Here is a 26,061-nt window from a genome sequence, read left to right as displayed (position 1 = left end):
TCTCGGTCGGTCGTGGCGCCAACATGCCATGCCCTTGGGGTAGCCGACAAAGGCTGCTGTGGCTGTGTTCTGGATGCCCTTATCCAACACCGAACATTGGCTTCACATCATCGAGACACCCCAATCGCTTGATAGCGCTCCGGCATGTGGGCAGTGCCAGGTCACCAACACGCGAGACGGGACCGCTGGTCCAAGAGTGCGGTCGGTCCCGATACCCGACAGCCACAATCGTGTCCGCGTGAGCAGTGGCTGCTGCACATTCTGCTCGAAGAACATGCAACGACAGCGCCTGGTCCGGGCGGGCAGAACGCGCCGACTCGCGAAGACGACAGGTCGCAAGACCGATCCGCGGAGATCCACGGGAGCCGATGGAGTGTTGAATCAGCCTGCCGAGACTCATCACTCTACTCGGTTCGACTACCTGTTTCATGCAAGCCAGCGGCCCCCAACGACTACTGGATGAAGCCTCTGCGCGATTATTGAGCTCGACTTGTTAGTAGAGAATGTGCCTGGCGCTCAACTCGGTCGTCGGTGCATGCCGCGGCCGCCATGCCGTCGTGGTGTTCGGTATGCTACTGTACTCCCACGCTTCCCCAGGTCCCCGTTACGTGGTTGAGGTCGTGGAGCGGAACAGAGCTCCTCCCCCCCTCAACTCTCGGTGACCGCCGTGCTTCAATCAGGTGCCGCCATGGCCGTGGATGGGGGCATCTGTGGACTCACAAGCCGTCTCGCCGCCCCACACGCACACGCTACACCTCTCTCTCCAGCCAGGCCCTGCAGCCGCGGCCAAGGGTCTGCCGTTGTTCGCCTCACTTTCAGCGAGGCCTGCGAGCCAATGGCCGTCTCCAAGTTCAGGCCAACGGCAGGGGCACGCTGGACGACTGGCTGAGGACCACCCATCGTGTCCGCTGTGTCCAAGCGTCGACCGGAGCCAGGGGGACACTCTTGTCGTCCCTTTCCCCCGCAGACACATTCCTGGCGGCCGTGGCGCAGCCGCACAGGACGATTACCAGTAGTTCTCCGGGGATCATCATTGTGTGCGTTCGCTGGAAGCAGGCCGCGCAATGCAATCCCACCGCCAGCGTGCCGCGAGGCCGCGTGCTGGCTCCCTCGTCTGTTGACGATTTTGGTGGAATTTCACACATCAGTTCCCGTTGCGGGCATTCAGCATCGACTCTCTCACTGCACGACTCGGTGACAAGAGCGGCAGAGGTGCGCTGGTTACGAATACAGCCGCCGATTCGGTTTTATGCCTTCGCTGAGTCGTGCGCGCAAGTGGCGCCGGAGAAGTCGTCTCGGCACGCAACGACATCGTTCCGATACCGAGAAATAAAGAGAGAGTTACCGTATGTACTTGCGCTGTCACCAAGGCATTGACCCGTATATGGCCGCCAAGGGCGTGTATTATTAGCCGAGTAATAACAGCAGAGGTTTGCGCGACGTTCCGACACACGGCAGACCCAGGATGGCCCACCACTGGCGCACGAGAGCGTACATACACCAACACAAGCTGGCGCGGGCATCAGGCAAAGTTGAGCCCACGCGCGGGTGCTTCCATCTTGTCGCGCGCGGTCCACAAACAATGGACGTTTCGGCCCAAGCTGAGGAGGTAGAACGACTCTCATCATGTCGCTGGCGCCTGGCTTGGGTCCTACGCTAAAACCAAGTCCTGCACAAACCCGACAGGCAGTGGCATCAGACCCTGTCCCTGGCGTGGAGGAGAGTTTGCTTGACGTCGGTCGTGCAACGAGGAAACTAACTAGCTGCTATGGAAGACATGGTGGTGCGATGTACTAGCTGCCGCGAGGACGTACGTACATACGAGGTGTCCACAGAATCATTACGTGCAGAGTACGATAGTAGAAGCCGCGCGATGCCGCCAACACCACAGCCTTCTCGTCCCACGAACCGTTTCGGGAACGGAGCAAGGGGGGAGGGGGATGGATAGAGGAGATAACAGTCCAACACATGTGACTTGAGACACAGTCCGCCCGCCCGCCGTCTCACTGGCCCGGCCCGCCGCCGTCGACGTGTCGAGCCCGACGAGCTGCGTCTTGGACCGGACGGCTTCGGTGTGCCTGTCGGTCACGCGGCGGCATAGCGCGCGTGGCACAGACAATGTGCAGCTTCAGGCTTGATCCCGGATGGGGATGGCGGCGGCGGCGAGCTGCGTCAGTGTAGTCGGGCGTCGATGGCGGCCGCTGGGCTCCGCTGTGCCCTGCCCTGTCCTGTCCTGTGTTGACCTGTCCCGTCCTGTCCTGTCCTGATCTGTCCTGGTGGGCGCAGGCAGGCAGGCAGGCAGGCAGGCCGCCCGGGCACTGGAAGGGTCCGGCGTGCACATGTACGTACAGCGCGCTGACGAGGTTGCCATGCCCAGGTTGGATGGATGGGTGCCTGCCTGTATGCAGATGGTGGGCAAGGCATTGTGCTAATTCGTCGCCAGCGCAGGCAATGGTGGATTGGGCGTCCGTCTCCCTCCGACACGAGCAAAAAAGGGGGGGCGTGTGAATCATCCCCAGCTAAGCCCAGCCCAGCCCAGCCGTTCGATGGGCCAACACACCCCATGCTCGAAATCGCTCCACTCCGTTCGTCCTTCGTTGTTGATGCTCAACTTGGCATATGCGGCAGGCATGGACTGCAAGGTCCGGCGTCGCACGTCCTCGTCCCCGGGACACGCATCATGGACTTGTTCACGTTGCAGGCAAAGGCGGCTCTTGATGAGCAGCGTCCTCCACTATCACAAATACCTACGCATGTACCTGTGCGTGCTGCGAGGTCGCCAAGCAGGCAGGCCCCTGCGCTACCGTTGTTCTGCACCGGACGAGGAGCATCGTCGCTCGCAGCTCGCCGTCGCGCCACGACGACGACAACCACGACGACTCGGGACCCATCGCAGCAACTCAGCCGGGAAAGCCACCAACAAAGGCACACGGACGGCTCGGCGGCATCGGCGTATGGACGGGCGGGCCTCTCAAATGCTTGCTTGCTTGCTTGCTTGTCCACCAAGCTAGATCTCTGTCCGGTTACCGAATCGTCGCCCATCCAGCTTGTGCGACCTCGCTGACACGCACACCTCTCCCCACACACGCAGAGCCGTCCGTACGCGCAGCATAATCATCCATCCATCCATCCATCCATCGCACACACCTCGTCTCCAAGGTCGGCACCTTGACAACTCACACACACCACCACCCCTGGCACCCGCGGCACATCACCTCTGCGCTATCCAATCCGCCCCCCCTGCTCTCTTCTCGACGCCTCTTCGAACCACCCACACGCACGCTCAGTCGCCGCCTTTCAGTCTTTAATCCAGATCTCCCCTCCACCTCTTCCTTTCCTTCCGCTGTCTGACATTTTACCATTACCTTTACTTATACACACAACCTACACAACACGAACTGGACCGCGAGTGACAGCTATTTTCCTCCTTCATTTCACGTATTCAACTTCTTCTACGTATTCATTTCAACCCCACTACCTTTCTTGTCTCTATATCGCCTCGACCGTTGGGCGGTACGCTGAGACTGTCCAGCCACGGCCTCGATCCGCCTCGCTGGCTCGCTCACCTGCTCACACCTTGTCGAAGCCCTTCCCACAAACCATCGGGCATCGAGAGTGCCCGTCACCCCATCCGGGCCATCTTTCTGCCACATCATGAACCAGCTCTCCAGCAACGGCATACCAGTAGAGGAGTTCCAACGCGCACTCGCCCAATGCGAAGCCGAGGCTGCCTTCTATCGCCAGCTCCTTGGCAACGTTGACTCTGCCCAACCCACCACCTCACTCGATCACTTCACTGCCTCTGGCCCCTCTTCCAAGAACAGAAATGCCACCGGTTTGGCGGCAGCCGCAATCCCACGAAGCCGTTCAAACATGGGCCCCTCTGCAATGGATGCCGCCGTGACAGTGAGTCCCGCGACGTTGTTTGACCCTGACACATAGCCAACCTGACTGACACGCAACAAGCAGCAACCCAGGAGCGGTTCAAAATGGTCCGGGACTGCCCACCGAAGGAGAGCCTACTCGCAGCAGCACCATCCGGCTCAAGCCATGAGCCGAAGCGCGTCCAGCCGATCCGATCAGAGCATCTCGCTGCAGCCTCAGGTTGCTGCGTCGTCGTCACTCGGAATCTCGCACTCTTTCCCTCGCAGCAGCCCAATCAGTCGGCCCCTGCCGAGCGTCCAGGAACACGGCGGCCTCACCCCAGATGTGGGCATGGATCCCAGCGTTTATCTCTCCAGCAGCGGCTGGGTCGACCACGACATGTCCTACGTCGCGTCAACCGGAACCAACCTGTCACCTCACGACATTTACGACGGCTTCACTGATGCATCAGCATGTCCCTCCATGATATCCGCGCCTTCCGTGTCGGAGCCATCACAGCCTCTGACGCGTCAGAACAGTACCTTTGACAGCACTGCCAGAGATGGGACCATGATGCGCCTCGTCTCATCTCAGTCCCATCTGACCGAGGAGCGTTGCACTCAGGACTCGTTCACTTCGTTCGCGGCCAGCAAGACTCCGGACCCAAGGGCCAAGGCCACCGCTCGGGACCAGGACTTTTTCGGCGTGGGCACCGGCTTCCCTCCGCAGGCACAGACGTACCCCGCTACCACTCCCTTAACCAAGACGACGCTCTTCCCGGCCGCCGACACGACTTCCATGGAGCGGTCCGTTTCCAACACCAGCATGGCGAGCACCAGGTCGACGGGCTCGAACTTGGAACGTCGTAGCAAGGAGGCGCTGCAGCGTGTCCGTCAGAACAGCAACCGCAACATCATCGCCCCGAAGCCGCAGCAGTCCTCCAGCAACGGCAGGACGTCCGCCAGCTCCGCACCGCCCAAAAAGGATGGCAAGGTCGCGCTGCAAAAGACGCCGTACCAGCGACCCAAGCACCCCAAGGTCTACTGTGAGCAGTGCAACGAGCACCCCGACGGCTTCCGGGGCGACCACGAGCTGCGACGCCACCTCAATGCCAAGCACAAGGGGGTCGTCAAGAAATTTGTCTGCCGTGACCCTGCCACCGTCGGCCTGCAGTCCAGCGTCCAGGTGCTATATCCACTCGCCGACTGCAAGGCCTGCAACTCCAAAAAGCAGTATGGTGCGTACTACAACGCCGCCGCTCACCTGCGGCGCACGCACTTTAAGCCCAAGGCCCCTCGCGGCAAGAACAAGAACGCGTCGGACGAGAAGCGCGGCGGCAAAGGCGGCGGCGACTGGCCAGGCATGATGGACCTCAAGATGTGGTACACTGAGGTGTATGTCTCCAGCGACGGGTCTGTGATACCGGATGACGGTGCGGACGAGGTGGAGGACGATGCTCTAGACGCCGAGGACGCGTCCATGAGCGGATACAGCGGCCTAGACGAAGGCGGCGAGCCGCCCTTCTCGGCAAACTCCGTCTACGGCATGACCCTCTCCAGCGCAGTGGACGGGCAGTACCAGGACGGTGCCGGCGCCATGTCCGCCGGCGCCACCGCCGGCATGCCATCTGCTACACCCGTGGGGTTCCTCTCATATAACTCCCTGTACACAGTCGACAGCGCGACGTCGGACTACGCCACAACTCACTCTCCGTTTGGATCAGGCGTGTCGCCGACCATGGCTGTGACGCCGGCGTACTACGACTCGAGTGCACCAGGCATGGCCGACTACATGTGGCCGATGGATGATGTTTGACAAACACATGCAGAACGCTACTGTTCCCCGCGGCCAATAAAGCCCTGATCCTTTACTGATGCCGCAACGAAGCTCGTCTCGTCTCGTCTCGTCCCTTTTCCACACGACTTCATGACTTTATTTCTTCGCTTCTCCATTGTCACGAGACTTGAGCTGCATTGCGCAGTCCAACACTTTCACAATGCCTCGGACACGGGGGGAATACCACAATGCCAAAACAACCCAAAAAAATCGATTACGGCTGTTATGTGCTTATTGTACTTTCTCTGATTTTGCTTCATTCTTGTCTTCCTTGTCGTTCTTATCTTGGCTTGCTTTCGTTCAGCTCTTTGTGTGGGTCATGGATTTGTTGGGACACGATTCTCTTTCGATAGAGCCTGGTGGGGATACGTTTCTCAAAAAAAAAAAACATCACAAGACTGCCATGTCGAGCCTTGCGGCACGGCAAAGCCGGAGGTAGCAATCGGCTATACACGTTTCTGTATGTCACTACAGCTTGGACAAGAGTCATGGACCCGGAGGGCGGCGGCCAAGCGTATGGTCGCCGTCTGGCTCCGGCACTTGGGGGGGATTGTATTGTACGTATAGGCATTGGCGGGCTTTTTTTTTCTTCCTCGACGGGAACGGCGTTTTGATGGCACTGGTGGACTGGCATTGCCGACACTTGATGATTTATGAAGCACATGGAGTTTGTGTGCGGACAGTACCTGGCCAGGTACGGGGATGTCCTGGCACGGGGCATGAGCGGCGTTTACATGAGCCAGCGGTTGGCGTTGTACACTTTTTGCATATATAGACAGACAGCCTGGAGCGTGGCCTGGTTCAGACCAGTAGAGACTGGAGCGCTTGATTGCGAATGAAGAAGGTTCGGCGAGCTGCTCTGTATGTGTGTGTGTGTGTGTGTATTTGGTGCTATATTTTTTCTGACAATGAGGTCTGTTCGCCTCAACTGAGTGCAGCGTTGTGAAGTGCGTAAAAGGCGTGGCGCGCGTAGCCCCACCAATTCCGACGTGCCTGTTGAAATGCCTCGAGTCCCTTCTCATCTTCATACTTGGGCAATCATTGCACTCAGCGTGCCACGGACTGCCATTGAAGGGTTCGACGCGACGCCAAACGTGTGCCACCGCCTACCATGGCCGCAGCTGCCTCCTCCGCGGGGGACATTTTCGCGACCGCCCTCGTCAGCTTCTTCCGCCCGCTCTTTGAGCCCGTCGACGAGGCCCTCTCGCGGTTGCTGGTGCCTTCACGCTCGGCTTACCCGCACCTCAAGTCGTCACTGCTGCTCAGGCGCTCACGATTATCGTCACCGTCATCACCGTCGTCGTCCTCCTCCTCGCCAGCATCATCATCACCAGCAGAGACATCGCCACGAGAACCGCAGCAGCAGCCACCTCATCATCATCATACGCATCCCCCCTCGCGCGAGAGCAGCAATGACAATGATGATGATGGTCCCCCGTCGCTGTCGCTACCCCCCGCGGCGGTCGTCGTCGCGGCCGTGCTGCTCAACCACGTGCGGCGCGTGCTCGTGCCCTGGCTGGGGCAGTTCGTGTGGCGGCACCCCATCGAGGCGATGAAGCTGGCGCGCTCGTCGCCGTGCTACCTACTGGAGGGATCGGTCGGGGAGGGGTTCGACTGGGCGGCGGTGCTGGGATGGGGGCTGAGAGTGAGGGTGCTGGGTGCGGTGAGGGAGGTGCTGATGCGGAGGATGAGGAGGGTTGGTGGGTTGAGGAGCCGGAGGAGGGGAGAGAAGGCCGGGGACGCCGTGGAGGAGAAGAGTGGTGGTGTCGTCGCGAGCGGTGGTCACGATGAGGGGCGTGCTGGCGAGGGGACGGGTTTCGGGGAGACGCATCATCACGGGGGTTCACGGGACGGCATGCCCGCCGGGGCTATGGTCGTCGTTGAGCAGGGCAGCCGTGCGGATGAGATGCTCTTCGACGTATGCCGCATCGTCTACCTCGCAACGTCCATGGCCATCCTCGAAGGCGCCTACGCGGAGTCATGCTGGGCAGCCGCACACATCTACGCCCTGGTACGCACAACAACGCCGCCGCCGCGCCTCCTCCCATCCCCTCTCCTCGCCCTCATCCCCACGGGCCTCCTCCTCCCCCTCAACACAGCCGACGCGGCGGCCGCGCGCGCCTACGTCCTCGACGCGCTCGCCTCGCACCGGCTGGCGAGCATCTTCCAGGCCTGCCTGCTGGCGCACTGGGCCGTGGCGACGCTGCTCCCCACGACGGCGTGGGTGGTGGTGGCAGCGGTCAGGGGCGCGCTGCGCGGCAGCGGAGGGGACGTGTACACGCCGGCGGCGGCGTACGCGCTGTGGGCGGGGACGGCGCTGCTGGTGCGCAAGTCGAACAAGTACTTTATCGTGCTGGAGATGAGCGAGATGCTCGTCACGTTTGGGTGGCTGGCGCTGGGGTTGGGGGTGCTTGCTGTTTGGACGGTGGAGGTGCTGGCGGCGAGGAGGGAGAGGAAGGAGGGGGCTGACGAGAGGGCGGCCTGGAGTCAGGGAGCGAGGTATTGATTGGTGATGGATGGATGTTTGGATGGATGTTATTCACATAGTCGAAAAAGTCGGGTCTCGTAAATGTGACTTGGTTGCCTGCCCATAGGGCGTCTAGGGCTTCATTCTCGAACGTAGGGGTTGTGCTCCACGCGACATGTTCCAATCTGCTGTCCTTCAGTCTATGTCAACCAGGGTATCATATAATTTCCTTTCCCCCAAAGCCATATCCATGCTAGAGCCACGCTGCTTTGCCCGCTCCCTCCTACTTATCCACCACCAGACAGACGACGACACGCATCTCTCATCATCAGCCCTTCTTCACCTTGTCCATCCACTCCCTCGTGTTCCTCACGCCCTCGTGACCCCTCCGGAACAAGGCCCTCTCCCACTCATCCAGCCCCCGCAGGAACTCCTCCCCAGACGGCACTCCTCCTCCTCCGCCGCCGCCGGTGCCGCCGCCGACGCCCGTCTCGTCGGCCTTGCGCGCGTGCAGCCCCACGTCGGCGGCGCGCAGGACAAACGTGCGGCGCAGCACGGCGCCCAGCTCGCGCTCGTCGAACAGGTCGAGCATGCGCACGCCCACGCCGTAAAAGTGCGCGCTCTGGTCGCGCAGCGCGACGGCCCGCGGGTCCGCCTTGAGGGCGTTGGCGACGCGCTCCGACAGGCACGGCGGCAGGTTGAGCGTCAGAGGGGCGCGCGCGTCGTCCCCGCCGCCCGTGGACGCGAGGGCGAGCATCTCGGCGAGCCACAGCGGTAGCGAGAGGGGCGTGCCGGGCTTGAGGCCGGTGGACGACGACGAGTCGAGGTGCCCGAGGTCTGGAGCGTCGAGCTCGAACTGACAGGGGACTTTCTGCCGCGGGGAGGGAGGGTGTCAGCGAAGGGCCGGTGGGGGGGGGGGGGCGGTAGTTGTGGTGATGATGATGGTGATGATGGTGGTGGTTCACAACCAGGGATGGATTTCATCGTGGGGAATAGGACACCCACCTCTGCGTCTGTCAGGATCGCGTCAACATCGTAGTACGACATGTTGGGCTGTTGCGGCCGTCGACATGGAGGAAGAACCCAATGAGATGTGACGCGGGCCGACTTGACTCGGCCTGTGCGTGAGGGAGAGTAGTTGAAGTGAGCGCCGCAGTGAATGAAGTGCCCGACTACGTATTGATTGTGCCGTTGCTGACCCGCGACGACAACGCGTGTGTGCTTGCTGGAGCTCGCGCCGTGGGCACTTTACTCTGGGGGGGCTTGAGGCTCCGCTCCAGTAGTAATTATGTCAGCCGCCTTCACCGTGTAAGTCCCGTCAGGACGGACGCCAGGCCCGGGCCAGCCAGCCAAGCAGGCCCATCCATGAGGGCTGAGGTGCTGGCTTCTCCTCGGAGCATTCAACACGCAGCTCCAAAGTCTTTGATTGTATTTTGATTTTTTTTTAAATGTTTTCTTGGTTAGTGCAAAAGGCGCACGTGAAGTCTTGTCATCATCTCCTGTGAGCCTTGGCCCCCCTTCTTTTTGCCAAGGTTGAGTGAGTGAGTCGCCACCTCGGAAACCACTGATGGCAGTCCGCTCGCATCCGAGTCGCACCCTCCTACACCCCACTGGGCCGGGCTGTCTACCTTAAAGATCGGAACTCAATTTCGGTCCGAGCTGCTGGCTCGGACATCGAGCCCAGCCGGTGATGCTGGGGTGTGAGTCCGTTAAGGGGCACCTGAGCAGCGTAGGAAGCTATCGAGCATTTTCACTGAATGCATCAATTTGATTTTCGCTCTGTGAAGTGAAGCACTGTGCACATGTGATCTGTTTTGGGAAGCATGCTCTTGACCAGTGGATATGGGGCGAGGGAAAGACTACTAGAGGAGCTAGACCACCAAGCGTGCTGCGGACACAGCGAGTGTCAAATTGTTTTCAATAATCGAGATATACCAGATGTGAGGCTCGACGTTGCCATCAGTTTTCCGACTTCATCAGTCGGCCTGGTAGAGGACGTACGGCAAGTACGGAAAAGGCAACAACAGTACTAATTATCGCGGGTGAAGCAGACATGTGCTGGGCGGGCACCGGATCGATCGCCAATGCGATGGAGGGCCCCAGCTGCTAAGCAATAGCCCCGCTGGCTGGCAGGGGCAAGCTCGGCGAGTGTGGTAATGCAACTGGCGCCAGCAGTGACGTGAACCTGAGCTCAGGCAGAGCCGAGCTTCCACATTGGCCCCAAAAAAACCGGGGGAGCTTTTCCCCCTCGGCCTCGCCCGCCCTCGGGACTCCGTGTCCCGTCACATCCATCCCTCCACCCCCCATTGACATCATCCACCCGCTCAATCCGTCGCGTGTCCCGCGTCCCATCCAATTGGTAAGCCTGCGTTTATAACCGTTGCTGCTGCTGCCTCTCTCCCTCCCCCGTCCGTCCCGTTGCTCCACAAGCTGCCATCCATCCCAGACTTCACGCCGCGCCTCGTCCCATCGCGAGAAATCAAACACATTCTTCTTCCTGCGATTTACCACGCCCCAATTCGTCGTCGCTAACCAACCCGACCGGTCGGCTTTTGTCGCCAGCTCAGCTCCTTCCTACCAGCTCCGTCACCACCACACAATGTCCTCGGCTTTGCTCCGCACGACGCCCGCTCTGCGCGCCGGCCTTCGGGCCCGCGCCGCCGCGATGCCCCTCGCGGCCATGGCATCCACGAGCTTCGTCCGCGGCAAGGCCACGCTGCCCGACCTCCCCTGTGAGTCTTTCCCCTCCCTCTTCCCGGTCCTCCTTGCGAACTGCAAAAAATAGAGAGAGAGGGAGAGAGCGAGCTAGCTGACAGCTCCGCGGGTCTTCTCTAGACGACTACGGCGCCCTCGAGCCCTACATCTCCGGCCAGATCATGGAGCTGCACCACTCCAAGCACCACCAGACCTACGTCAACAGCTTCAACGCCGCCTCGGACGCCATCGCCGAGGCCCAGGCCAAGGGCGACGCCAAGGCTGCCGCCGCGCAGGCGCCCCTGCTCAACTTCCACGGCGGCGGCCACGTCAACCACTCCCTCTTCTGGGAGAACCTCGCCCCCAACGGCAAGGGTGGCGGCGGTGAGCCTCAGGGCGAGCTCTTGGTACGCTCCACCTAACCAACCCCCTACCTGCCTCTCCCTCGAAATATAGTAGCATGCCGGCTGCGTGCGTCGCGGCTGGGCGCATTGTGGTTCTTGGCTGACCAGGTGCGCAGACGGCCATCAACGAGGACTTTGGCTCCTTCGAGAACCTCAAGAAGCAGACCAACGCCGCCCTCGCCGGCATCCAGGGCTCCGGCTGGGCCTGGCTCGTCAAGGACAAGACCTCTGGCACCCTCGGCCTCGTCACCCGCGCCAACCAGGACCCCGTCACCGGCAACCTAGAGCCACTCCTCGGCATTGATGCCTGGGAGCACGCCTATTACCTGCAGTATCAGAATCGTAAGGCCGAGTACTTTAGCGCCATCTGGGATGTAATCAACTGGGGGACCGTTTCCAAGCGCTTCGAGAAGTGATGCGCCCATGCACGGGACGGTGGAAAAAAAGACTTGATTTTGTACATTAACAAAGCTAATACACCCCTGCGTTCAACCTTTTGGCCTCCGATTCTTTGTTTTGCCGTGCGAGGTGGGCGACCAAGCAGTGCTAATGGCTGCCCCATGAAAACCATCCCGCCCACCTCTGCTCAGCTCCCGTCGAAGCCTTCAAGTGGCCACCACTGACGTGCTGCTCATACAGCATGCCCGAGTTCCCTAAACTGACTGCCGCTTCTGTAGCTTCCCCCAACATGAACAGATCCAGGCTCCATTCACACCCTCGCTTCTCCCTTGTCGGGTCCGCTCGCATCGAATAATGGCTGAGCTGGTGCCAGAGGGCCCAAACAGGCCCTCTTGGCACCACGCCCGTCACGACTTTTACGAAGATGGCCAGCGCATGACGCCCTGATATGCAACAAGCTCCTCGGGGTAGGCCGCGTCGAAGATCTCGTCGACATAGTCGTACCAGTCCTGGTTCTGCGGACTGGTAGAAGTCTCAAAAAACTTGACGTACTCCCACCACTTGGGGTACCAGCCGGCGGAATCCCAGCCAATGATGCCGACGACGTTGTTGTTATGGACGATGATGTTGCGCGGGCAGAAGTCGCCGTGGCACAGGACGAGCGAGTCCGACTCGGAAAACTGGCGCGCGATGCGTCCGGCCACAGCCGGCGCGCACGACGTCGACAGCGTGGACAGCAGAAACGCAACGAATTGCTTCTGGGTGGGCTTTTCACGGACGGCCCAGAAGGTGCTGCCCTGGCGTCGGTCGAGGAGCAAGGAGAAGTTGCCAGAGAGCACGGAGCCCACCTGTCGTGCGGCCACCATGCGAGGATTCTGCGGCGTCTTGCGCATCTGCTTGACCAACCGGCGGAGTTGTTGTACCATGAGAAACTTGCGCTCCATCGGCATGTGCTGCCAGAGTTCTTCGAGTCGTGCTCCGTGGGCCACTCGGTCGACGCCCCCGTCAGGGGCGATCAGACACGCATCCGGGGCGGCCAGCTTTGGCAGGTGCAGAATGGGCAGGTTAGAGTGGTTTCGGACAATCTCATTGATGATGAGGCCTGCGTCCGAGATTTGCGAAGCGTACGTTCGCGCCACGGGGGCCATACCCGGAGCCGGCGAGCTCTCCAAAGTCAGGCGAAATGGACGGAAGCGTAAGAGGCAGGCCAGCCGGAAGCTGTCTGAGTTGGGCGTGGGTGCTGTGTCCGGGTTGTCAGCGACCGTTCACCAGACCGAACTGCCTGAAAAGAGATGACGAACGAGGATCAAAGACGGGGGGACGCAAAAGCAGCGGGCCCTTGCTCGGACGCGGGACTTTGACCTCTTCCTGCTCGTCGATGGCGCTGCTCGACCGCTTAGCCGGCACTATGGCAAGCGGCTTGTTTTGGCTGGAGAGAGAACCTGCCGCGTTGGCAGGTGGCGTGCCAAGGTTGATGTGGTTGGCACCACTACGCTGAGGGCCAGTCTTGGGCTGCTTGTCAGCTTCAGGTTCAAGGGGCCTGTCTTTACCACCGGCTGCGATATCGCGGAGCATGACGACACGCTCCGGGTTCATGCCGGTGGTGTCCGTGGTTGGAGGGCCCATGGCGCTGTAACGCCCCCTCGAGACAAAAGAGCAGAGATGACGGGGACAAGGCAAAGAAAATCAAGTGAAAGTGCACGGCAGATGCAAGGCGAGAATGGGGACGGGACAGGTCAAAGAACGGAAACTGCCAACTGCTTTGAAGCTCTAGTTGGCGGGGAGTGGTCATGCGGCTTGCCCTGCTGCAAACGCGTGTGTAGGAGGGAAGAGGCAGAAGCTACGAAAATGGGACACCAGAAGAAAACGGAAGAAAAGATAGTACCCCGTGCGTCGTCTCACGTGCTCGACAGAGACGAGACCGGTAAAGGGGCGGCTGAACAGTCAAGCATGCCAGCTGTGGACAGCTGACTGCTGGAGGAGGAAGTGTTCTGGGTGGTGCGCAGGGGCGAACAGGGGCGCGGTATGGCAGCCAGAGCCCCCTTATCCCCAAAGTTGGCCCCCGAAGCCCCAAACTACTAATTACTGAAAGGAGAGCTAGGTAGGAAGTTACTGCTGCCCTAGGCACTGTTCCTTCCCTAATGGTCAGGGCAGTAACAAGCTCCCGCTCGCTCCATGAACCCAGCCCAGTCCAGCCCAGCCCAACCCAACCCAACCGAGAGATTCAAGCTCCCGACACTCGTCAACATGGGCATCTGAGGTGTTCCAAAGTTGCCCTGCCCCAGCCAAGCGTGACTGGATGGGATGACAGCGCCGAACCAACGCTCGCCTACTGGACTTCCTCTGCCAACGGTTTAGCCATGCAACCGCAGCAACTAGACTGCCTTCCTGCTTTCGCCGGCCAACGACTACACCATAGAAACGACCTACGGCGGTGCGTTGTTCTGGAAGGACGGTGAGGTCACCAGGACCATCCTATTCATGTCAATTCTTTCCTCTGATGACTGGAGCTCTAAGAGGCAGCTGCTACACAGGGGACGGAAATCTATGCTGAGCCGCAGCCATCATGCCTGGTCCACGATGGGGCCCTTCGAGCTGGTATCACATTGCCTATTCGTGTTTAATGCCAAAGCGAGGCGCAATCTATGTTGCTGCTGCTGCTTATACGTATTGAGCTAGATAGCATTCGATCCACTTTGACAAACTGATAAACCCGGTCGGTCTCCGATCCTACCGACGCGCGTCAGCTGTCAGACGACTCAGCGCCTGACCGTCGTTTGCGGGCAACCTCACCCTCGCATCGAACATAAAATACGGCAGTCCCGAGCGTCCAACTCTCGCACTGCGTTCTGGACCCCTTGAAGATGCGCATCAATCAGTCTGTGGCCCTCTACGCTATCATCGTCGGCACGTCTCCGTCCATATGTGCCCAGAATTACGAACGGCGGACGGTAAACCCCGACCATGATGCGGCAAAGGTCAATGCCCATCGGATATTCAACGCCATCCACTCAGCAGGGAGGCAATGGGGCTCTTCAATCAACCACAACGGCCTGAGCTTCTTTCCAGCGGTGGTGCCCCGGGGAACGCTCATGTACCACGGCTCCGAAGCCAACACCACTCCGCCTGGCTTCGAGTGGCTTGCCTTTGAGGTTGAGCACGCAGAGGCATTTGCCTTGTATCTGGGTCTGCGTGGAAAGGAGCAGAGCCAGGATTCCTCGGAAAATGTGCTGCAGAAGCCGATCAGCGCCACGCGCGCAAGGCCAAAATCGCCCTCGAACATACGCGGCTACTTTCACACCTACAGAGCAAACAGAGACGTGAATCTGGTCTACGTCGATGGAATGAGCGCCGGCAAGACCCGCATGGGCACGCTCGACTCCCAAGACCTTGTCCTGCGTGAGAACAAGACGGGCGATGTTTGGGACGGCTTCATGGACGAACTACAGCGTGCCCGCAGCATTTGTGACCTGATCAAGGAGTGGGGTTACGATGGCTTCATGCGCATGGAGATTGGATTCGAGGTGGTGTATTGCGACTTTGACGCCGGCCTCGACCTCGTCTCGATCAAGCGCACTGTCCTGCGCAAGGACAAGAAGGAGGAAGAATTGATGAACCCTTTTGAATGGGCGCGGGCTGTAACAGAGCGATACGATGGTGTAGGAGGCGACCGGATTCGAATCGATTTCTCTTCCATGGTGTCGGCCTTTTGGTTCCCCGTCAACATTTCCAACCCTGATCCGGCACGACCAGACCTCCCTCGACTCGCGGCGGCCAGCCCTGACGAGTGGACGGACATCAAGGCTCATGTGCGCAAGGTCTTTGTCGAGCCGAGACGGTATACCGTCAACTGGCAGGCTGTCGTGGATATGATTGTAACCCGATTCTCCAACCGCTTCTCACTCATGGTGTCGCAGGACTTGGCGCCTTCGCGGTTCGTCAACGAGCTCAATGTCGCCTCTTTAACCTACTTCGATGCACCTCCGCTGCCGGACGACGCCCCAGTGATCGAGCAAGACATTCGAAATCGCACTCTCGAGGCCATCGAGGCGTGCACGGAACACTACCTCTTGCCGACATATCTAGACCGTGGCGAGTGGAGCCTCGAAGACAATCTCATTCATACGGCACTCAAGACGGTCATGTCCCGTATATGCCGAGGGTTATATGCTATGCGCGCGGCTATAGGCGAAGAGGCTCTGAACTCGAAGTTGTCGGCAGCAACTACCGACCCTGAGGATCTAGAACGAGCTGTGGAGAAATGCCGCAGAATTCTCGTAGACCTGCGCAGCGATCTTGCCTGGACGACATGGAAGAGACTGCAGGTGTGCCCGGCGGACGAGATTCTGCTCATGGTAATGTGGCCGCTAGGGAGTTCTGAGGACTACTGGAGTCCTGGTTGCCGCTCTGTCGGCGATGTCACGCTGGGACGACGAGACTACTGGTGGCCCGATCACGAGGGCCACGCACGATGAGACTTGCTGGCCGCTTCTGCAGACCTGCAATGGCAGGCGTAAGATGTTGTAATTTACGCGGGGGCATATCAACTCGGCTCTTGCAGGGTCCTACGTCTGATGCCGTCACGGTGACAAGAGCGAAGCTTTTAGCAACAGTACGACAGAGGCTGAGACGAAGGTCCACGTTCGTGTCGGCGCACTCGCTCCTCACCGCTACATTTGACCCGGCTCTTTGGACTTGGTGCTCTGTGTCACCAGTCCGGTCTTTGCTGCAACGCAAGATGGAGCGCCAGGCTCGCTTGGGCGAAAGCCACTTGTGACAACACGAAAAAAGCTGTGCCGTGTGAGCTGCCACGTAGCAAATACGCACAGCGACCGCGGCCACGGCATGCCCCAGGCCGGGGTCGTTACTATTTGAGATTCATGCCCGAACTCGCGTTGGCTTCGACAGTGGCCGCTTGTGTAACCACCGCCGCCTTGGGATGACTATTTGGACTCTGCTGGCCAAGTCCGCCCCATAGCTTCAGGTCAGCTTTAGGTTGAGTGTGTCGCCATCTCAGCGTGGCCCTGCCATCGTGAATAGATGAGCACGCAGGTGCTTCGACTTGATCGGCGCCACGCAAATCGTTGGGCGTGGCGACATGAGATCGATAACTCTTGCCGACCTGCATGTGCGTTGCAACGCGCGTGGAAGCTGACACGCGCTCTCGAGGCTGTGCCACGCATGCATCGTGCTTTCTCCAAAGATTGGCGTGGGTGCACGATAAGTACAGACTCCATCCCGACGACGCCGCCAGGGGATCCTCGCAGTCTTAGATCTGGTACTTGGCTGCAGTGCCATGCTGTCGGTTTGGGTCACGGTGTTCATGATACCTCGTTCTATGCAACGCTGGCTTTTCCTTCGGGACCAGGCCGCGATGTGTAACGCATCCGCCGTCCACTTGCACTACCAGGAAAGCATTCGCTGAGGTGAGGGCACCGGTGTCGTGTCTGAACGAGGCGCGAAGTGCCCCTGATAAGAACATCTATGTGCGTTTCCAGGTCATGGACTCATTACCACTGCGGTAAAGTCTACGAGGTATCCAAACGCCAGGAATAGAGTCATTGTCGATTCACAGAGCCAGCTGGAATACTGTCTGCTACCAAAAGCCATGGGCCGCAAGGTTGGCCACTTCCGAGCCATGGCCGAACGAGAGTCGGCACTGAACGGCCTGGCAGAGCGGATCCAGGACTACCCATGAACCCCGACCTAGGTTGGACAACGATAGCCAAACTATACGGGCTGCCCTAACGTTCACCTGCAGCTGTGCGTCATTCTCGCACGCAGGAGGAGACCCAGCGACATTCACGTCATCTATGCATTGCTTCTCCCGCACAGGGTTGCTGGAGAGAGACTTACGGCGAAACCTTCTATTTCGGCAAGTCAGCCTGAGCAAGATGGACCGAACCTGTCGCACCGGGCCTGGAATCCTGGTCGAGTGACACACGCGACTGCACGTACCCGCATACGGGTCAGTGGTCATGAACGGCGCTCCTGGGGCAACGGGCAGCCAGTCCACCAGTATGCCCCTTGCCCCTTTTGCGCGGGATCTTGGCTGGTCTAGCTTGACGCTGCCTGTATGAGCTTTTTGTGGTATTGCCTCGGCCCCTGATCAAGTTCAGGCTGTTGAGCTTTCCCTCGACCGGCTCATGTTGCACTGCTTCTACGGAACAGGCAGGTCCACGTGTAGACTGACCTTCGCGCGCCTCGTGAATCGCAGTCACCTTCCAAGGTGGCATACCGCCAAGAATCAGTATTGACAGCAACAACGCGCACAAAGCTGCAGGGCTCGGCCTCACAGGACGGGCAGCACACCGCCGGAGAAGCATCCATGCGCTCGCGGCGTACCTGACTTCGGAGCATTGTGACAAGACCGGCCCACTGGGTCGGGACGAACCCCAAGGCATTCGGGCATGGTGTCTCAGCCGCTCACTCGGGAACCGCCCTGACAGTTGCAACACGAGAGCTAGGCGACGCTGGCTACGCGAACATCTGCAGGATCGGTTCTTTGACTCATGCACGGATCCGCATCGAGACGCAAAACGGTCACGGCGACTCGTCGTCATTGCTCGCCGTGGGGGGCTCCGACGCCTCAGCCTTGACGGGCCGGGAGCCGCGGTTCACGACATCGATACCGGGGGAGGCTGATCGCGTGGGCAGCCCTCTGCGGCTGGCAATCATCACCTCTGTGCGCGTCGAGCCGGCGGTCTGAATACTGTCCGCGAATGCGGACGGCATCGGAGCCAATGACGGAGACGAGCCTCCGCTCCCAGGACGTGCAGTCGACAGAGTCAACAGGCGGCCGCTTGCATGCCTGAGGTGTCTCTGGTCCTTCGGCAACGTCTTCTTAAACCATCTCCATGTCTCGAAGTCTGCCTCCATTTCTCCGAAAAACTGGCCATGACAATGGCCGATAATGTCATAAGGAAAGCCTGCGATCGCTGTCACTCCCAGAAGTTGAGCTGCAAGCGTGTCGGCGACGAAGCCTGCGAACGCTGTGTCAGACTGCACGCCGAGTGCAAGTCCAGTCCATCTCTGCGGTATAAGAAGCAGCACCAGCAACACCAACACCAACACCAAAACCAACATCAACATCAACATCAACAGCAGAAGCAACACAGCCAGCATCAGCATCAGCCTCCACAGCAGCAACAGCAGCAACAGAAGCCGCCACAACACCTGCAGGGTCAACAACCACACCCGTCGACTTCTGTGGTAGGTGGGCAGGCGGCTCTGGTAGGCCGGCGATCGCCAAAGAGACGAAGAACGGGGAGCGACCTGGACCTACTCCAGACTGAAGGGTGTAAGTTTCCGGAAAGGACCTTGTCCTACTCCCACGCGCACAACTCTCGATGCGGCCGTGCAGTACACTTGGAGCTGCACGACTGTGTCGGTAGGTTCCGAGTCGAGCCCGGCTGACTGGCTATATAGCACAGATAAATCCGCAGCCAGGGGATATCACGAGCAGCCACCAATCCGTCGTCGGATCCGAGGCCGGACTCGAGCTCGGGGACTTTAATTTCAATTTTGAGCAGCTAGCTTTCCTCACGCCACCGCAGACGGATCCCTTGTCTGTCCTCCCTGGGCCCGTGGACGCATTTCAAAACCCTTCCCCCTTTGCAGAGCCGTGGGAGCAGCAGCTGGCCTCGTCTTCGGACCCATTCCAGCAACTTGCACCCTCCGCCTTTACGCCAGCCAACGGAACGCAGTTTCACCGCATAGTTCCCACGTTTGCGCCGAGGAGACGACCTTGCGCCGGCGAGCAGGGGACGTCCGACAGGCGCCAGCGCCAGCGGCCAAGGCACAGGGCGAGGCAGATTGCTCTGAGGCACGTCGCCCACGCATCAAACCAGGGACGAGAGACGTCGAGGACGCACTGGATGGCGCAACTAACCGATATAAATTCCCGCCTGTTGGATCTCGCGTCCATCCTGCCCAAGCAGCAGGGGTCGCTGCCCAACGGACGAGCGGGCGATGACGGCACCGGGTTCCCTATCGACGAGATGTTCAAGCTCACGCGCGGCGTCGCCGACATACTCGACCGGTTCCCGGCGACCAGCTCCGGCAAGGAACACAACACGCTCGAGGGCGCGGATCCCGGCAGCGCCATGTTCGTCCTGTCCACGTACGTCCGCCTCCTCGACATGTACCAGCGCGTCTTCAACATGGTGAAGAACGAGCTCGCGCAGGCGGACCAGGGCGCGGCGTTCAAGCACTGGAAGCTGCCCGACGTGACGGTTGGCTCCTTTGCCGTCGAGTCGTCGCCGTCGCTGCAGATGTCCCTCACCATACAGCTCGCCGAAGAGTTCCTGGTGCGCCTCCGCAACGCGACGGCCGCGCTGGACCCGGCCCTGCGGGGTGCCGAGGAGCACCTCGCCGGTGGCGGCAGCGGTCCTGGCGGCGACTGCAGCTCCATGTTTTCCGAGGTCGTGGACGTCTCGTACTGCGCTGTGAGGGCCAAGGAGGAGAAGCTGGCGCGGCATCTGGCGCAGCTCCGCGACGAGATTGAGGCCTTTTTGGACGGTTAGACGGCAAACTACGTTTAGGATTGTGTTTCTTTGGTGCCCTCCTCCCCCATGCGTTGTGCCAACGCTTCCACAAGGGTGCTATCTGTTTTCATACGTATTTAGCTAGATGTCTCTTTGGCTGGGCCTGATTAGACTATACATATACGGGGGATGATGAACTTAGACGTTCTATACCATACTCGACACTGCTCTGTCATTCATTGCCCTCCATGACGTGCTATGTGCTCGGGACAATGGCTAAGTCGTGTCGTGGAGTTTTCTTCTAATCACCCCAAGATCCGACTATCCATCACTCATTCCTATAGCTGCCATTTAACCAGTTCTTCCCAGGAACCGCTGCCCCCTTTTCTGATCTGGCGTGTTGACTTTGTGCAATCCGGCTGCTGCAACGCAATAGTGCTTTCGCTTTTCTCTTTTGCTTTTGCTGTCGCCGCCCTTGCCATGACTGTCCCTCTAGTCTGCCCACAACAACCCGGCGGCGGCGATGACGACGACGATAAGGCGATCCCCTCCCTTACGTATCCCCCGCCCTCCATTTCCGCCCCCGCGGCGCCGTCAACAACCAACGACCAGTCTGTAGCCGCCAATCACTGAAGCACAAGACGCGACGAGGGGGCCGAGGCCCCTTCCGCCTCACGCTGCGAGTCGCACGTGCTGGTAGTGGTAGTAGTAATAGTATGTAGTAACTGACATCTCACTCGGCATAAAGGCCGCAAGACCCCCCTTGCAGAGGTCTCGATGCGGGTGCTCGGGCGGCCTATGTGGTTACGTGTCGCCGTGAAAGGAAGGCCGAAGCGTGCGTACCTGGGAGTGTGGGATGGATGGACGCTGGTGATACCATGCCACGGTGCGGGCTCGTCGCCGACGCTGCCCACGGTCCAGATTCCGGGTTCATAACCTGGTGGTTGGGAAGGTGTGCTTCGTACGGCGCGCTTCATTGGCCCGAGGAGATGCTTTTGAAACGCAGAAGACAACCGCGGATTTTCTTGCAGCTCTGCAACATGTCATTCGGAACCCTGACCCAAAACGAGGGGCGGCAAGACGAGGGCACATGGGGTTCGGCAGTTGGGACCAATGGAGGTTGCGGCCAAGACAAGACCGTTGCAGTTTGTTGCAGCTGCGCCAGATTCAGCGAAGACGCCCCCCGTTCTCACAACGACAATGGCCATTACAGCTCACTCCGTCGTAGCACAATTCACGACTTCCAGAATGGATTGTCAGCAGTAGGCTGAAAGGCTGGCCTCTTGCTGCCTCCGTCAGAGCAATCCCCGAGGAGGGGGAAACGTCTCCGCGGGCAGGGCCGGAGAACACTTTGGGGCGGGGATCGCCAAGAACTCCGCGAACACATCCCGGTAGATGAGATGACGCTGGGCCTCCTATCTCTGCTCGTTACTGTTACTGGAAGTGGCAGTGCGGCATCGAGTGTCCTTCCCAGCAGTTAACCTTATGACGCTCATGGGGGAGCCCTGACAGTCGCTGTCGGCCGAGCGGAGTCGAAACATGAGTAATAGTAAGCTCCTGCTCGTGGAATAAGAGCAATCCTTGGCCTGCTGCATTGCTGCATGTCTTCATTGTCTCGGGGTCTGCGAGGTTGAGGTTTGGTCAGTTATCAACCGCTTCACTCCCCACGCGTAGCCGAGCGGTCCGCCTGCCACGCCGATGTCACCCGCTTCGAGTCTGAGGCCATTACGAACCGGTCGGCTGGTCGGCGAACATCCGTAGAGACAGACAGGCTCTTGCTCCGTGGAGACAAGTCAACAGCACCGTCCCGTCGGGCGGCTAATAGTCTTGGCGAGACGGGGCGTGGGCGGCCTTAACCACTCAGTTGGGAGGTGCTAGGGACGGGAAGGTTAGCGCGGAGCCAACGAGCGCTGGGATTTCGTTGCGTGATGCCTTCGTCCATCATGCCGAAATGCCATCCCCGTAAGCTCGAGGCCAGTCCGTGTTGGGCGGACCAGGGCATTATGGTGAGCGGAGGGCGACAGGCAAAGGAATCCATTGGTGGCGCTCTTGTGAGAGAAACGGTGCCGGCCACTCAGGGACGATGGTTGAAAACGACCCCGGCTGACAAGCTAGCAAGGACAGACGGGGCCACCCTCGCTGGTGTCAGGCGCATCTTCTTTCCCAGGACGCTTGGTCGTGATTGATTGAGGCCGACTGATGCGCGGCGGCGTAGTCTGGGTGCTCCTGGGAGTGAGTGACAGTCCCCCCGCCCCCCGGCTGCAAATGCGCAGCAGCTCTTGCAGCGCCAGTCATGTAAAGGATACATCTGTCGATGAACGCTGGGTAGCCGAGTTGGATGGAACGAGATACGAGTGGCATGCCGCCCCGAGCGAGACGACGAGGCGTGTAGGTCGGGGAGGATATGCAGTTTCGGAAAACAACACGGGGGCTCGGTGACAAGTGCGGCGACATTCCTCCCACTCGGCGATCACCCCGATAGATGCCGAGCCAGCGATTCAAAGTAACTCTCCTCTACGTCGTGAGGAGGCGGCGGTAGCATGATCCCGCGTGCACTGCGCCGGCTCCGCATTGGCCTCCGCTCAACGTGTGGCCCGTCTTCGCGCCGGCCCGCCCCCTTTTGGGTTTCCCTCAGCCAGCGGGGGGCAGCCCGTCAAGTCTCCACCGGCTACACATGGAGAGATCCGACGATGCTGCGCACGACCGGGTGGCGGATGGAGCCCGAAAATATCCAGCGGCGGCGACTACCAGAAGAGATATCTCGACGTTTGTTGTTTGCGGAAAGACTGGTCTTGAAATGTCTCAGCTCGCCAAGAGACATGGCAAGAGACGAATTTGACACCTCCCCGCCGGCGCTGACGCCATTCTCCACATCTGGGCAGGCCCAGCGTGTCGAGATCATGGGAACCAGGAAGCCTGCAAGCCCTGACGCGCTGACAGGTGGGCCATCCGTGTCTCCAGGTGTGTCCCCTTCTCCAGTCTGGCAACCGGCAATAACTCTCGGCCGCTGGGCAGACTGCGTTGACCGTGGTCTCAGAGGATCTGCAGAAACGTGACGCCTTCACGTCAAGCTCGCCATGATCAAGGTGCGCGCCCAAGTGTCTTTGCACAGTGGGTTGATGCCACCACTCGCCGCGATGTCCACGCTGATGGCTGTAGAACTCTTTACAATGACGACTTCGGAACCCCCCGATACTACGGCAGGCTGCGGCAACTACTTCCCAAATAGGTGTGAGGGCAGCTGCCAGCGGGATACGGTCCGCGTTCTGGGGACTCAGAAACGGGACGCTGGGACGGCTGCTCATTGGGCGAATCTGTCGATCCACCAGGCCTGAAGGGTGACTCCCATCCTCGCCGCCTCGAAACAAGGTCCATGATAATGACCCTTGTAGAGGTGCCGTTCTCGCAGCCTTCCAGAAGCGATACAGGGCGAACGACGGACGGGTGTCAACCAACGTGTTCCAAGCCGCCGCATTTCTGTCCGTCAGACAGCCCGCGTCGGCCGTAGATCGACAGGAACCGCTAATGCCATGGGTCAAGCTGTGTCCCAAAGATTTCAGCAAGCCACGAGCCTGCTTGCCATCAACATCATGGTGTTGCTACGAATCCAGGCGGCTCATGCACGCCCTGTCACCACCCTGTGCAAGTGGTCTGGCGGGAACTCCAAGCGGACCCTGTATGTCACTGTCACGCCGCAGTGTGCTGGTTTTCCCAACTGAGTCGCTGCTGCGAGCATTGCACGCCTGGCGCGGCTGGCAATGGCAAAGAGCCTCTCCTGCGACACGGCTGACAAACTTGGGCTGCGCCGCCTGCAACGACAGGGCCCGACCGATGAACATCCCTGACGGGCCATCTGGCTGTTCCATGGGCCAGGGACGCGGCTTCCGCGGCAGGCTCGTTTGGGGGCCGCCATGAGCGTTTCGCGACTGACAGGGGCAAACCGCGCCACCCGATGGGCCACGCTCAACGGCCAAAGCTTGGACGATCTTGACTCGGAGGCCCAGAGGTTGCCCTGGTGGATCGGCTCCGTCATGATCAGATGCTGAACTGCGCCGAGGATCGCGCACGACATCTGCGGCGGTTGACCGATGCAGGCAGACCGAGGTCTTCACCCTTGTAGCCGCTGCTTGACCGGTTCCTGTATTGGGAAGGCCGGCCTACCTAGAGCTGCAGGCGTGGCACCATCATGCTGGCGACTGCCAGCCTTGGTGATCGAGGCTCACGGCAACATGGATAATGAGTGGCCGGAGAACGATGCTCAGAGGCTCGCAAACACGTGTTGTGCTGCTCGGCATCTGCATCAACGGCCTTCGCCATCGATGTTGTAAGAAGGAACAAGTCGCATTCATAGAGCTTTGGCGGTGAGACAGCACAACCAAATAACGCCAGTCCGTGCATTTCACCTGCGAAGTGGATCTGGGGGCCAGCAACGATTCTTGACCGACCAGACGAGCCTGGTGGCCTTGAGTCACTAAGCTCTAGGGGGTTGCGGGAGAGGCCCTCGTTTTGGCCATATGGAAACGAGCACCCCCACTCGCCGGAGGCTGTCAGAGTCCCTGTGGGTGATGCGTGCGAAAAGCAAGAGACCTGCTGGCGGAGATGATTGTAATGCAAGCGTACCTGAAAGAAGTTGCCACAGCGGTGGACGGGGGAGCAAGAACAAACTGAGTATGCGCTGCGCTTATGTTCCGTGAACGCGATCGTTGGGCTCGGAGTGTCCAAGGCTGGGCATCCACCAACCCGGCCAAACATGCAATCTCCCCCGATGTCCGAGCTGGTCTCGGATCGCTCCCGTCAAAGCCCACGCAGAACGCGGCAATATTTCAGTTCGCTTGGTGCGGCGGTGGGAGACAGGTTGAGTCGCGCGCTTCCAAAAGCCTGACCAGGGCGTCGATTTGAGGCGGAGCACAAAACGCCGCTAATTTCGAGTGACGAGGAAAGGTCGTCATCGCAGAGCGCCTCCGAGATGGCGGTGGTACAGAAGTTGGCATCAGTCTCATGGATAACACGATAACTGGGCGCGTGTGCTGGTCCATTGGCCAAAACGTACGTATGTGCTCCTGGATGCACGGCCGCCTTGGGTCTGGATGCAAGAGCCAATGAAGGCTATCCTCCAGACACACTGGGTAGTATGAGATTTGGAAGCAAGCTGCTGAGGAACCGTACTGTGATGTGTTTTGCGAGCAGTCAACGGCCACGAGCCACCAAGCTGGAACCGTTGGAACGGCCCGGCGACACGCGCCGCTTGATGAGACAGACTCCAGGGCAGCCGGTGACTATGGGCTCTTGAAGCTGACCACGTGGATGGATGGTGCTAACTGCCGACGAGTGTCCATGAGACTCTGGCCGTCGACGTCGACCGACCGGGGTTGGGCGTCATCAATCGGCGCAAGGGGTCCCGAGATAAGCCGCCGCTCCCTCGTTCGCCGATGGAGTGCTAATAGCAGACCATGCCGACAATGCGGCCAACTTTGGTCTGGGTTTGTGAGCGAGCTCGGTTGCGGAAAGCAGGACATCAATCAGCTCGGATCTGGAATCGGCCCAGGGAGCCCAGTCGAGCTGTGGAGAGGCGGCGCCGTGCCAGGGCAGACTCGGATCTCGTTTCGACGCAGGCAGGGCGCAGAGCTGCGCCTTGGGCAAAGAGATGAATGGGGTGCTTCGCGCCTGTCTTGGTGCCCTGACCTGGCCTGGGTGAGGGCCGGCTCAGCGGTTACGGCGATATGATGCCGGTTTGACTGTGCGGTGATGTCAGGCGCTACTGCCCAAAGTCAGGTGAGGTAAGGTAGGTAGGTAGGTACATACCTTAGCTGTCATTATCACGGTGCCCAGTGTGATGACGGGTGCTGTGCTCCAGTGGTGTAGCCGTGGTGCGGTGGTGCCTTGCGGTGCCTTGCGCCGCGGGCTGTGATGT

The 26,061-nt window shown here is 59.9% G+C and overlaps 9 protein-coding genes across 9 annotated transcripts; 7 read left to right on the top strand and 2 right to left on the bottom strand.

Moving 5' to 3' along the window:
• Window positions 1–2,680: 2,680 nt before the first annotated feature.
• JDV02_002518 (uncharacterized protein) lies at window positions 2,681–3,064 on the top strand (the record flags this gene model as incomplete). The annotated part of the gene is made up of 1 exon (XM_047983552.1): window positions 2,681–3,064. One exon carries the CDS (start codon window positions 2,681–2,683, stop codon window positions 3,062–3,064), a length of 384 nt encoding a protein of 127 aa, XP_047839523.1.
• A 590-nt stretch (window positions 3,065–3,654) lies between these two features.
• Window positions 3,655–5,679, top strand: JDV02_002517 (uncharacterized protein; the record flags this gene model as incomplete). Its single annotated transcript, XM_047983551.1, has 2 exons — window positions 3,655–3,906; window positions 3,967–5,679. 2 exons carry the CDS (start codon window positions 3,655–3,657, stop codon window positions 5,677–5,679), a joined length of 1,965 nt encoding a protein of 654 aa, XP_047839522.1.
• Window positions 5,680–6,697: 1,018 nt separating this feature from the next.
• On the top strand, window positions 6,698–8,206 carry JDV02_002516 (uncharacterized protein; the record flags this gene model as incomplete). Its single annotated transcript, XM_047983550.1, has 1 exon — window positions 6,698–8,206. Exon 1 carries the CDS (start codon window positions 6,812–6,814, stop codon window positions 8,204–8,206), a length of 1,395 nt encoding a protein of 464 aa, XP_047839521.1. The 5' UTR covers window positions 6,698–6,811.
• Window positions 8,207–8,262: 56 nt separating this feature from the next.
• On the bottom strand, window positions 8,263–9,369 carry PSF3 (DNA replication protein). Its single transcript, XM_047983549.1, has 2 exons — window positions 9,173–9,369; window positions 8,263–9,038 (listed from the first exon to the last, which is right to left on the bottom strand). The coding sequence occupies exons 1-2, from the start codon at window positions 9,212–9,214 to the stop codon at window positions 8,496–8,498; spliced, it is 585 nt and encodes a 194-aa protein (XP_047839520.1). The 5' UTR covers window positions 9,215–9,369; the 3' UTR covers window positions 8,263–8,495.
• Window positions 9,370–10,544: 1,175 nt separating this feature from the next.
• On the top strand, window positions 10,545–11,757 carry SOD2_1 (Superoxide dismutase). The gene is made up of 3 exons (XM_047983548.1): window positions 10,545–10,899; window positions 11,003–11,268; window positions 11,382–11,757. Exons 1-3 carry the CDS (start codon window positions 10,767–10,769, stop codon window positions 11,679–11,681), a joined length of 699 nt encoding a protein of 232 aa, XP_047839519.1. The 5' UTR covers window positions 10,545–10,766; the 3' UTR covers window positions 11,682–11,757.
• Window positions 11,758–12,080: 323 nt separating this feature from the next.
• Window positions 12,081–13,290, bottom strand: JDV02_002513 (uncharacterized protein; the record flags this gene model as incomplete). Its single annotated transcript, XM_047983547.1, has 2 exons — window positions 12,081–12,904; window positions 12,966–13,290. 2 exons carry the CDS (start codon window positions 13,288–13,290, stop codon window positions 12,081–12,083), a joined length of 1,149 nt encoding a protein of 382 aa, XP_047839518.1.
• A 1,238-nt stretch (window positions 13,291–14,528) lies between these two features.
• JDV02_002512 (uncharacterized protein) lies at window positions 14,529–16,139 on the top strand (the record flags this gene model as incomplete). Its single annotated transcript, XM_047983546.1, has 1 exon — window positions 14,529–16,139. One exon carries the CDS (start codon window positions 14,529–14,531, stop codon window positions 16,137–16,139), a length of 1,611 nt encoding a protein of 536 aa, XP_047839517.1.
• A 2,332-nt stretch (window positions 16,140–18,471) lies between these two features.
• On the top strand, window positions 18,472–20,189 carry JDV02_002511 (uncharacterized protein; the record flags this gene model as incomplete). The annotated part of the gene is made up of 2 exons (XM_047983545.1): window positions 18,472–18,964; window positions 19,093–20,189. 2 exons carry the CDS (start codon window positions 18,472–18,474, stop codon window positions 20,187–20,189), a joined length of 1,590 nt encoding a protein of 529 aa, XP_047839516.1.
• A 219-nt stretch (window positions 20,190–20,408) lies between these two features.
• On the top strand, window positions 20,409–20,783 carry JDV02_002510 (uncharacterized protein; the record flags this gene model as incomplete). Its single annotated transcript, XM_047983544.1, has 1 exon — window positions 20,409–20,783. One exon carries the CDS (start codon window positions 20,409–20,411, stop codon window positions 20,781–20,783), a length of 375 nt encoding a protein of 124 aa, XP_047839515.1.
• Between the last annotated feature and the right edge of the window lie 5,278 nt (window positions 20,784–26,061).

This window comes from Purpureocillium takamizusanense, chromosome 2, assembly GCF_022605165.1.
Source record: "Purpureocillium takamizusanense chromosome 2, complete sequence".
NCBI lineage: Eukaryota > Fungi > Ascomycota > Sordariomycetes > Hypocreales > Ophiocordycipitaceae > Purpureocillium > Purpureocillium takamizusanense.
The sequence above is the reverse complement of the archived record's forward strand: the minus strand, read 5'-3'. Positions and strand labels throughout refer to the sequence as shown.

Bases quoted from the DNA above. Each gene is read 5' to 3' on its own strand.
- PSF3 (XM_047983549.1), bottom strand. From the start codon at position 9,214: ATGTCGTACTACGATGTTGACGCGATCCTGACAGACGCAGAG. The intron at 9,039-9,172 runs GTGGGTGTCCTA...TCCCCGCGGCAG, and splicing joins CGATCCTGACAGACGCAGAG to AAAGTCCCCTGTCAGTTCGA.
- SOD2_1 (XM_047983548.1), top strand. From the start codon at position 10,767: ATGTCCTCGGCTTTGCTCCGCACGACGCCCGCTCTGCGCGCCGGCCTT. The intron at 10,900-11,002 runs GTGAGTCTTTCC...GGTCTTCTCTAG, and splicing joins CACGCTGCCCGACCTCCCCT to ACGACTACGGCGCCCTCGAG. The intron at 11,269-11,381 runs GTACGCTCCACC...CCAGGTGCGCAG, and splicing joins AGCCTCAGGGCGAGCTCTTG to ACGGCCATCAACGAGGACTT.